The following is a 12,342-nucleotide window of genomic DNA, read 5'->3' as shown; positions in this document are numbered from 1 at the left end:
GAAAGTTTGAAGGATGATCCGATTGAGGTGTTTAAAATGAGAAGGATTCAGTGGCGTAGAAACAGAGAAATTATTTTGAAAGAGCCACAGTCTTAAAATTGGAGCTAGACCATTCAGGGTTGAAGTCAGGAAACACCTGGAGGGTAGTAGAAATGTGGAATTCTCTCACCCAAAAGGCTGTGGGTGCTGGGTCAATTCAAATTTTCAAGATTAAGATCAACAGATTTTTTCTTAGGTAAAGGTATTGAGGGATATGGAGCAAAGTGGGGTAAATGGAATCAAACTAAAGGTCAACTAAAATCTAATTGAATGACAGAACAAATTTGAGGAGCTGAATGGCCTACTTCTACTTTTAGTAGCCAAGTGTACTACGTGATTTGTTTTGTAACTACTGAAGCCAGCAAAGTTCCAGGTTTGATTCCAGCCCTTTACTGACTAGAGTGTTAGGATGGGAGTCTGGAAGCAGCTAGGATTCCTACTGTTGGTTGCTGCGTAGTGAAATGCACAATTTGTTGAATAAGTACAAAAGTAAGCTTTACTATGATGCAATACACAGTGGAATAGCCTAGTTGGTACTCAAATGAAGCACGACTATTTGGCCAAAGTATCAGATGGCTACAGATATCTATGCAACTATACCCCAGGTTGATCACCTTCAGGAGAGGAGGGAATTAAATCTTTTTCCCCCCCAGAGTCTCCAAGGTGAACCATTGTTCTGTGCATATTGAAACAATAAGAAACTGCTGACTGTTGACCAATGTTCCCAATAATTTTTTTTTGTTGTGTGCGGCCTATTCCTTTAAATTTTTTTGCACAGCTGTGCACACCTGGTAACTCAGATTTGTGCTCAGCATGCACAGGAGCTTTTGGGTTGCTACGCAGATTAGACGGAGTGCTGGTGCTCCTCCATAATATGACTCGGAGCTACAAGCATTTTGCATTCTGTAAGTAGCAGGCAATCCTTTGTGCTGGAAAAGGGATGATGCAAGGACGCTTAAGAAAAATACAGCTTTAGCTGCTTAATTCATCTTTGCAGTCCTTCAAAAAAAAATTCTGAGCGAGTGCTTCCAATAATTCTATTAAGAGTTTCAAATGGAAGGGTTTGTGAATTGCAAGGGCAAATTTGATTTGGTTCAACCTATACAAAAAGAGTGTTTTAATATGTAAATGTCATTAACACACAGTTATTTCATGCTCAGTTTATTTTACTGTTGTTAAGCATAATCTGTTCAGAATTGTGGGAGCCAAGGGAATTTACATAATTACATATGTGGTCAGATTGCAGAGTGCATCTAGAAGATATTCAACTATCTATTATGAGAAATGCTCGAAATTGGTTTTGGATGTAAGCATTCCATTTGCATTATCCTATTACATTTAAATTACCCATTTGAAATACATGATATGAGTTCACTAGGAATTTTTTTCAGTTGATCCTTGGGTCTCAGGGAAGTGACCTACATTTTGCTATGAATGTTTCATTAGAGCCAGCCTATGTGTGGGTTAACTCTGGAACCAGAAACTCCTTGACCCTGCAAGCCTGAACCGACTAAGCTATTTAGAAGATTGCTGAATGCACTAAGTATTAATGTTGCGACATCCATAAAATTGAAGTTAATGTGGAGAATGACCATTTTGGGCAAGGCATCACAGGACTTTGCATGTCCTTGAAACCACACCCCAGTGTAACAGCATCTTTGGTTGGTCATGGATTCTTTCCCTCTAGATTTAACATCCTCTTGTATATTTTTTTGTTTCATCTGTTGCTTTCTCCTATTGTGGCTGAAGTGTATCCAATTGAAAACCTATTCTGACCCCTTTAAGCTTTAGTGACATCTATTTTAGGAAGATATACAGAGTAATTTAATTATTACATGATTACACAATGCTTGATTATCTATTGATATGACAGTCAAACAGTGTTGGACAATGGCATAAACTGAGAGTGACGGCCTCCATCATCTGGCACAAGTTGCTGATCATAACTGGAAGATTTGCATATTTTGTGTGAGGAAAGTATTGTCAGGTTCCTCTCTGGTTGGGTTAGCTTTCCAATTGTATAAGTTCCCTTGATGTGTAAAAACCAATTAAAGTCATTGCACATATCTTGAGTTCAAGCATTAGGTAGTTATAGCAAGCCATTGTTGAGATTGGCGGTGGCAGCAATGCAGTGGTGTTCTTTATGGTAGGAAAGAGTAGTCAGTACAGATTTCAAATGTCTTTGTTTAATATGGCCACCTATTGATGTTGTACTGGCATCCTGGTCAAAATATAAATAGAATAGTTAATCTACAACCAGACTAAAGGGGGCGGGCAGAGACAGACAGTGAAACATTTGAGACCTGATGTTTATGCTGTTGCAGTTATTGATTCTATTTCCCTTTTGCTCATCACAGGTGATCACGTGTGCCACAGCTACTCCTATGGAGTAAGAGCCATTATCCAGTGTCTGCCCGCATGGGTGCGCTTCACCCAGTGCCTGCGCCGCTACCGAGACACCAAGCGAGCATTCCCTCATCTGGTCAACGCTGGGAAGTATTCCACCACCTTCTTTGTGGTGACCTTTGCTGCTCTCTACAGTACACACAAAGGTAAGTTGGTGAGGAACAATTGCTTCCCCTGCCCTATGCACTAATAACAATTTGGAACCTGACTGAAGGCAGTGGTTTAAGAACATGATTTAAAGAAATGTGATGGTGAGTGGGATTCAATAAATTTCACAGGGGAAGTATAACTGATTTTATTGTTTCTCAGATATTGTGCTCTTCACAGTATAATGTGAACAGATTCTACAGCTCTAATCTGCTATTTCTCTCACTTCCCTTAGCAACCTCTGTCTCTCAAATCCACTTTCAGTATGATGAAAAGCATTTAGTTTAGTGCCTGTAGGCAGATCTGATGTATATAGGTTTCACTCATGGTTTGTCCCTTGAGATCAGAATAAAGGAATTGTGTAAATGTATAATAAAACACCAGAAGTCACTGGGCTAACGAGAATTTCTTATTGCAACTGCAAAAGCATTGCAAGTCTGTACTTGCATGCCATTTTTACATATCATGTTTTAGATTAGTGGTAAATCTCAAATCTTCAATCTTCATTGTACTCTCCACCTCTGTTTTTATCCAAATTCAAAAATGTTCAATAAAAATGGGAAAATTAATTTAACTGGTAGGCCAGGTATTATTTGGTTAGAGTAAATTTGTACCCTAGCAATGTGCTTCAGCCCCACACTCAGAAGATGGCTCCTTTTGTACCAGTGTGCCATTGTGCCACTTGTCATTTACACCATCCTCTAGCTTATGAACTGGAACCAAAACAAGAAATATAAGCAGAAAATTACAGAAATGGTCAGGCAACATCTGTAGAGAGAGAAACAGTTAACATTTTGGTTTGATGATCTTTCATCATGATGGAGTGATTACAGATTTAACAGTTTTGCTCAGGCTGTTTACTTGCTAATAAACTGATAAATCTCTAACTTCTTCCAGTTCTGATGATAGATATCAATTGGAAAAGTCAGCTCTATGTTCTCTCTTCACAGAAGCTGCTAGATCTGCTGAGCATTTCCAGCATTTTCTGTTTATATTTCGGATTTCGGACAACCGCCACTCCAGGTTTTTAAACAGCGAGACCGAATGAAACAGGAATAGAATTCGGGCTTATTTTATGCAGAAGACTTGCATCAACATCCTTGAGTTCATCAATGACCAGAAACTGAACTGGACCAGCCCACTGCGACTATAAGAGCAGATCAGAAACTGGGAATTCTGTGGTTAGTAACTCATCTCCTGACTTACCAAAACCTGTCCACCATCTACAAGGCCCAAATTAGGAGTGTGATGAAATACACACCACTTGCCTGGGTGAGTGCGCTTCCAACAACACTCAAGAAGCTCAACACCATTCAGGGCAAAACAACCTGTTTGATCAGCACCTCATCCACACCTGAAACATTCGCTCCCTCCACCAGCAGCACACAGTGACAGCAGTGTACTATACACAAGGTGCACTGCAGTAATTCACCAAGCTTCCTTTGACGGCATGTTCCCAAACTGGGACCGTTACCACCTGGAAGGACAAGGGCAGCAGATGAATGGGAACATCACCACCTACAAGTTCGCCTCTAAGTCACACATCATCCTGACTTAGAACTGTATCACCAGTACTTCACTGTTGCTGCGTCAAAATCCTGGAACTTTCCTAACAGCACTGTAGGTGTACCACATGGACTGCAGCGGTTCAAGAAGACGGCTCATTACCATCCTATCAAGGACAATTTGGGATGGGCCACAACTGCCGGTGCTGCCAGCAACACACAACCCATGAAGGAATAAAAAAAACCACAGAGGCAACTTTGATTCCATCAGGCTGGACTAGCTTTGAAGTCAATCCCTGAGGTGATTAGCCAACGTCTAACCATTGTACCATTCAATATCCTGGCATAGAAAACAAATTAACAGCCCACTGAAGAGCTGAAATGGTTAGTGTTACGGTTATGACTCCGGAGCTCAAGTATTAGATGTACTGAGGATTGTGTATGTTAGGTACATATATAATATACAACTGTTTCCAATTCACTTTTGCTTTAAGTGACACAGTACAATACACTTAATGGTAGTGTGTTAGATTATATGTATACCTGTAGAAACAAGCTGTTTTTATATAGTGCCATTAACATTGTAAAATATCCCATGATGCTTCACAGAAGTATTGGCAGACAAAATTTGACACCAAGTCACCTAAGATATTAGGTTGGCTAACCAATAGCTTGGCTAAAGAGCTAGGTTTTAAGGAATATCTTAAAGGAAGAAGAGAGGTAGAGAAGCTTAGACAGGAAATTTCAGAGTTTGCGGCCTAGGCAGCGGCCATTGAAGGAGCATTCAAAATTGAGGATGCACAAGTGGTCAGAATTGAAGGAGCTCAGATTTGTTGGGGAATTTTAGGACTAGAAGAGGTGATAAAGGTAGGAAGGGTGAGGTCCTGGAAGAATTTTAAAACAAGGTTGTGAATTTTACAATTAAGATGTTGAAGATATAGTGAAGAGAAGAAAACGCACAAGCAAACGCTGGAAACCTGAAATAAGAACAGAAAATGCTGGAAATATTCAGGTCAGGCAGCATCTGTGGAGAGAAAAACAGAGTTAATGTTTCATATCAGTGAAAGGTCAACGACCTGAAACATTAACTCTGTTTTTCTCTCCACAGATGCTGCCTGACATGCTGAATATTTCCAGCACTTTTGATTATAGAAGAAAATGTAAGTCCGCCAGCAGAGAAAGAATATTAGTAATGGCAGCCCCTCCGCTCCCTAGAGTCCTCATCAGGGATAAAAAGTGAACATCGTCCATCAATGGACAGGGGATTAACAAGGTGTGCAGAACAGTCTGAAATAGCCAGCACATTTAATGCCCTCCTTTATTATTATAATATCCAATTAGAACAGGGAATGTTTTATCATGAGTTGCTATTGTTGCAAAGACTATAGAAACATTTAAAAGAGAATTAGCAAAGGATTTAAAGAATAGGCATAGGTACAGTGGGCTGAAAGGCCTCCTTGTGCATTGTAAATTCTGTGATCCTATGAGTCAGTGGCGACAAGAGGGGTGAAAATGAGAGAAGTGAAAACAAAATGAGAAAAAAAACTCTTGGTGCTAACTGCAGCCTCCTTCCTTGAAGAATTGTTTATGGCTTTGTTGCTTATGCGTTGCATTGTCCTAATTTGTAGAAATCAAAATGCTGTCACTCAGTTCTCCATAAGTGTCCTCCATTAGCAGCAAACATGAACCCACACATGTAGTAAATGTAGCTCTTCTCATTTAATTGCATCATTTAGGCTTGTTAAGGTTGTGCTTAATTTGAAAAGGCACTATATTCATCTGCTCAGCACTGGAAAGGTTCAGACCATTTTCTCAAGGTCTTGCTCTTTTCTGTGACATAATTAGAGAAGAGGATTTTTCATCATTATTTTCAAGCTAATTTGACAGTTGATTTCCACTTGCTTTTTCAAAGAGCCTCATAGCCTTGGAGACAGTAGATGCAGATACCCATGCACAGTGATCTGATGCTTGTTGCAGTCGTTTGTGAGGTTTTAAACCCATAACGCCGGGGACTGGGTGTGTACTTCAGAGCAAATCATCCTGTCAGCTCTGGGTTCAAATTGAGCCAAGGCTAATGGGCAAGGCCACAGTGACTGAATGAGTCAAATTCCATTTTCTTTACACAGGATTGTGAGATTACCACCAGTATTTTGAGGTCACATCCTGGCATTCTGTCCTTTTTTTCCATTAAAAAGACAAACCAATGATTTTGCTAACAGGATGAAAGTCTTTTTATCTGTTACATAAAATGACTTGGGACAGTCTGAACCCAGTTTTCATTGGGCATATTCTGCAACACAGAACTGTAATTCACCAGGAGTCACATAATTCATATAGATGGATGGAGGTGTGGAGTGTCGTAAAATTGACACTAGTGTACAAGGGGCTTAAGTCATATTAGCATAAAATAAATTGAGCTTTTTGCTACATTTGGCTTTAAAATAAATGACGTGAGAATGCTTGACCCTGACACTGATTTGAAAAATTATTTCATTCATTGCATTGATGAGTACAGCAACTTTTCAATAGATATAAAGAAACAATCCATAACGTAACTGAAGGAACTATTGTTGCACCCAATTTTGATCTGTCATGTGGAGCCAACCAAATGGCACATGGACAAGGCCTGTTGCATATATGTAATGGATTCTAGACATGTTTTGTATCTGTATCATTGATGAGGATGGAAACAAAAATACTTGCACAATGGTCAGTTTCTGCACATGTTGCCACTGTTGCAAATAAGTTTTCAGTGTGGTTGTGGAGGAAGATTTGTTTAATGTATAGTCCAAACTCATCCATTACTTCTGGACTGTGATACTGTTCGTGCATGCCATGAAAGTCCAAGGTTTAAGGCATGGTCTGCACTGAGGGCAGCAAGAGTGGCTGCTGCAGTTGGTGTCAGTGTCACAGGGCTAGGGAAACAGAAAATCGAGATTCCTACTCTACTTTGCCCTTCACTGAAGTGAGGGCTCCGTACTATGATGCTCCCCATAAGTAAGTAACCTCCTGACCTTCACAGTGTAAGCTTAAACAGGAAGGATGTTGCAACAATTCAATGAAAAATCATCTGACTGTTACTTCAGGAGTTGAGAATGCAATCTTAACCTCAACTAAGTAGGATGTGAGTGTTTTTTTTTTGTTAGCCTATTATTCTTGAGTAATTCTAGAATTCACATTCTAAGTTAAATTAATGTTTTGCTTTATTTTCATAAAATCGTAGCACAGAAGGAGCCCATTCAGCACATTATACCTGTCCTGGCTCTCTGCAAGAGTAATTCAGCCCGTCCCACTCGCCCTCCGTTTTGTCGTAGCCCTGCAAATTTTTCTCTTCTGGTTTATCTCTAGTTCTCTTTTGAAAGCGATGATTGAAACACAGTCTCAGGCAGTGGATTCCAGACCCTAACCACTCATTGTGTAACAACATTTTCCTCATGTCACCATTGGTTCTTTTGCCATTCACCTTAAATTGGTGTCCTCTGGATCATGACACATCTGTCAATGGCCAGCAGATTTTTTAAGGGCGAATTATATTTAACCAACTTTCTTCAATTTTTGATGAGGTAATGGAGAGTGTCGATGAGGGTAATGGGTAATAATTTGATGTACATGTAGGGAAATCAGCTACCATGTTTGGCTGGCTCACGAAAAGTGCATGGAATAACATCAAGCTGACCTTAGGACCAAGCTGATGGTTTATAAGGCCTGTGTTTTTAGCACCATGTTGCATGGCTTTCAGCAATCAAGAAAAGAAGCTCAACAATTTCCATCTCCGCTGTCTGCGGCGCATTGTGGATATATCCTGGCAGGACAAAAATCATGAATGTGGCAGTTCTCTTAAAGGTAAGGCTTCCAATGTTTGTTAACACTCCTCAAACCAGCGGCTTTGTTGGCTCGGGCAATTCATACCTGGGAGTCACGAGCTAATAACAGAGGAAAATGGCAACATCTGTAGGCTGGCATGCACCACCACGATGAGCAGTGACTTGGCCAACGCTAAAAACAACAACTCACAATGACAGTTGGTAGCTAATGTGCAACACTTGTGACAGAACCTGCCTCTCAAGGATCAGCATCTTCAGCCATCAGCAAGGTTTGCCATATGAAGACGCCCCATCTGAAATGAATTTGTTTTTTGCATGTCCATCATCTTTCGTAGATGGAATGTGCTGATAATGACAGGGTTTATGAGATGTACATTTTCCTTTAAAAGCTTTTGTGCCCATAACAGGCTTGTCAGCAAAGTTAAAGCCTATGGATTAAAAGGGACAATGGCAGTGTGTGTCCAATTCTGGGCACCACACTTTAGGGAGGATATGAAGGCATTAGAGAGGCTGCAGAAAAGATTTACAAGAATGGTTCGGGGATGAGGAACTTCAGTTATACAGGGATAGGTTGGAAAGCTGGGGTTGTTCTGATAGAAGAGAAGGTTGAAAGGAGTTTTGATAGAAGTGCTTAAAATCCTGAGGGATCTGGACATTGCCAATGGAGCGAAACTTCCCTTTGGCGGAAGCGTCAAGAACCAGAGGACACCCAATTAAGGTGAATGGCAAAAGAACCAAAGGAGACATGATGTAGCAAGTAGTTAAGATCTGGAAGGTACTGTTTGAGAACTTGGAGGCAGATTGAAACATGTTGTTCAAGAGGCTATTGGATAATTATCTAAAGAGAAAAGACTTTCAGGGCTACAGGGAAAAGGCAGGATTGAATTGCCCTTGCAGAGAGCAGGCACAGACATGACTGGCCAAATGGCCGCCTCCTGTGCTGTAACCATTCTATGTGCTTAAGTCTTTGGAGTAGGATTTGAAGCCAAGCCTCCTGTCTGAGATGAGCGTGCTACCCACTGAGGAAAAGCTGACACCTCCTGGTGCAGCTGTACCAAAATCCTCACTGAGAAAATTGTTTTCATTGTTTTAATATGAGTTCAGCTCTGTGCATCCTCCAAACATCCAGGAAACTGCCAGATCGTGGGGATGCCTAGCTTATCTTTGTGTCTCTAGCCCAATGGGACTGCGACTATTTATAATTTCTTCAGTGTGTTAACGCAGATCAGGAAACCAGGGATGAAATCTGGGGCATTGTAACCTGTCTGGCTATATGATACTTGCTGAAGAACCTTGTAGAGGGGGAGCTGAGTGTGTGTGACTTGTGTCATCCCCATGATGTTTTATAATTGTCTTGGATTCCATTTGGCAAAACAGGCTGTTCAAAGGAGTTAGGAGATGGCCAATTCATTAATACTAGGAGGTTTTCCTGTCAGTCATTAAATTGATGTAAATGTATCCTTTTTGCACATACTGTACAATACCTTTCTCCCTAGAGTGGTCTAAGATTGCCCTTTGCTTTCCCATTTTGGTTTAGTATTGGTAACAATCTCCTAGATGAAAGTAAAATGAATATTCACTGCTGCTGCTAAGAGAATAACCATTCTGACTGAATCCCATAGGCCATCACTTAGTATAGATTTCACTATTTAATAATTTTTTTTTTTCTTTCCCCGTTTTATATGTTTGGTTCAATAGACAGTGCTTTGCCATGACCTACATGTGGGATTTGTAATCTAAGTCTGTCTGTTGGAGGCTCTGGTTTATTGTTTTTTTGCGCATACTGGTTTTCATCACTCCACTATTGGTAACCATGGCTTCAATTGGCTAGGCAATGCACTGTGGAACTCCCTCCCCCGCCATCCTACCGTCTATCTCTTTAAAGGCACGCCTTAAAACCTGCCTCTGGCTAAGCTTTTGCTCACCTGCCCTACTACTCTTGTTATGTGGCTCAATGTCAAGTTTGTTGGATAACACTACTGTGAAGCACCTCAGGACCTACATTAAAGGTTCTTTCTAAATGACTTCCAAACCCACGATCTCTACCACCTAGAAAGACAAGGACAGCAGATGCACAGAGGCATCACCCTCAAGTTCTCCTCCAAGCCACTCAACATCCTGAAATGGAACTATATTGCCGATCCTTCACTATCACTGGGTTAAAATCCTGGAACTCTCTAATGGCACTGTCCAACACATGGACTGCAGCAGTTCAAGAAAGTAGCTCACCACCACAAGGTCAATTAGGGATGGGCAATAAATGCTGGCCCAGCCAGTGACGCACCACATCCCATGGACGCATTTTTAAAAAAAGTTGTTTTTCTTGTTTCTGGTGTTGGAGCAGAGTTGGATCCAAATAATAACTCATTGTGGCCTTACTTGAAAAACAAGCCTGTGTGTGAAGGGCAGAATTTTTCAAAGAGTACTGTTAATGCTAAGGGAGATATGTTTATAAATTAACATACAATCTCGCTTAGCAGTTGCTGCTGTGGGTGACACTGTGCAGATTTGTACGGAATGATGTAGTTAATAGCTGCCAAGCAGAGGTCAGTCATCTCCCGGTGTGAAGGGAAAGAAAATTGAAGGGAAGAACCATGTTCTGTTTCACTATCCTCGGATCTGGTTTCAGAACAGCATTGAGCAAAGAGGTCCACAACAATAAGCAACCGAGAAACAGGAGAAAATAGATGGAGGCTTGCCTTTTTTAAATCCATTCTTTTCCCTGCTAAACATGCTGTGCTTGCTTATGTACAGTTCAGGGGGCATTGATTGCCTCTAGCACCTCCCCTAAGTGGCTGTTCTTTGTGCATTAACCTATATCAGGCTTGTCCAACTTTTTCACATGGCCACATTTCAATTTTTCTCTCACTTGGGAGGTGGATGAGCAAACTCCAGGAAGTTAAGTTTTGGCACAACATTAAGCATGAATTTCAAAAAAAAGTTTACGTATGTAAAACAACTTGCTGAATCACCTGCCCCCCTCCCTCCCTCCTTCCCACTCTCTCCCTCTCACTCACTCGCCCACCTTGACTCACTCGCCCACTCTCACTCGCTCGCTCGCCCACCCTAACTCGCTTGCTTGCTTGCCCACCCTCACTCGCTCACTTGCCTGCCCTCACTCGCTTGCTTGCCCACACTCGTTCGCCCACCCTCGCTCGCTCATTCGCCCACCCTCGCTCGCTCATTCGCCCACCCTCGTTCGCTCGCCCACCCTCGTTCGCTCGCCCACCCTCGTTCGCTCGCCCACCCTCGTTCGCTCGCCCACCCTCGTTCGCTCGCCCACCCTCGTTCGCTCGCCCACCCTCGTTCGCTCGCCCACCCTCGTTCGCTCGCCCACCCTCGCTCGCCCACCCTCGCTCGCTTGCTTGCCCACCCTCGCCCGCCCTCACTCGCTTGCTTGCCCACGCTCGTTCGTCCACCCTCGCTCGCTCGTTCACCCATCCTCGCTCGCCCACCCTCGCTCACTCGCTCGCCCTCACTCGCTCGCCCACCCTCGCTCGCTTGCTTGCTCGCCCACCCTCGCCCGCCCTCACTCGCTTGCTTGCCCACACTCGTTCACCCACCCACCCTCGCTCGCTCACCCATCCTCGCTCGCTCGCCCACCCTCGCTCGCTCGCCCACCCTCACTTGCCCGCCCTCGCTCGCTTGCCCATGCTCGTTCGCCCACCCTCGCTCGCTTGCCCACCCTCCCTCACTTGCTCGCACGCCCACACTCCCTCGCTCGCACGCCCACACTCCCTCACTCGCTCGCTCACCCACCCTCACTCGTTTGCTTGCTCGCCCATCCTCGCTCACTCGCCCACCCTCGCTTGCTTGCTTGCCCACCCTTGCTCACTCGCCCACCCTCACTCGCTTGCTTGCTCGCCCACCCTCGCTCGCTTGTCCACCCTCACTCGCTCGTTTGCCCACCCTCACTTGCTTGCCCACCCTCACTCGCTCGCCCACCCTCACTCACTCACTCCCTCACCCGCCTGTGTGCCCTCACTCACTTGCCCGCACTCACTCGCTCGCCTGCCCGCCCTCACTCACTCACTTATTCACTCGATCACCTGCCCTCACTCACTCACTTGCCTGCCCTCACTCAACCAGTGAACCATAATAGGATGATCACCACCTCACCCTCCAGCCTAATAATCTGGAAGGTAATAATTTATTGAATATTATCTGACTCGAAGTCAAAATTCAATGTAATGCATAGTTGGTGTTTCAAGGGCTGTCATTGCAATGTGCATATTGGGAGATTGAGAGATGGGGTGGGAGGAGAGGCGACTGAGTGGATGCAGAAGGGAGACCAGAGGAGATAGAGAGGCGAGTGGGAGGCCAGGGGACTGAGAGAGGCAAGTGCAGGGCCGGGGGACTGGGAGAGGGGAGTGGGATGCCAGGGGACTGAAAGAGGGGATTCTGGGATGCCAGTGGACTGA

The 12,342-nt window shown here is 43.5% G+C and overlaps 1 protein-coding gene across 3 annotated transcripts in view; it reads left to right on the top strand.

Moving 5' to 3' along the window:
- LOC144692526 (xenotropic and polytropic retrovirus receptor 1 homolog) overlaps nucleotides 1-12,342 on the top strand; it is a 337,603-nt gene that overhangs the window by 250,465 nt on the left and 74,796 nt on the right. For all 3 annotated transcript variants that reach the window (XM_078561491.1, XM_078561492.1, XM_078561493.1), the window contains exon 11: nucleotides 2,397-2,591. In XM_078561491.1, the coding sequence (XP_078417617.1) occupies nucleotides 2,397-2,591 (195 nt within the window). The remainder of the gene's footprint in view (nucleotides 1-2,396; nucleotides 2,592-12,342) is intronic.

The sequence above is a fragment of the Cetorhinus maximus genome, chromosome 17 (assembly GCF_964194155.1).
Source record: "Cetorhinus maximus chromosome 17, sCetMax3.hap1.1, whole genome shotgun sequence".
In the NCBI taxonomy this organism is placed as follows: Eukaryota; Metazoa; Chordata; class Chondrichthyes; order Lamniformes; family Cetorhinidae; genus Cetorhinus; species Cetorhinus maximus.
The sequence above is the reverse complement of the archived record's forward strand: the minus strand, read 5'-3'. Positions and strand labels throughout refer to the sequence as shown.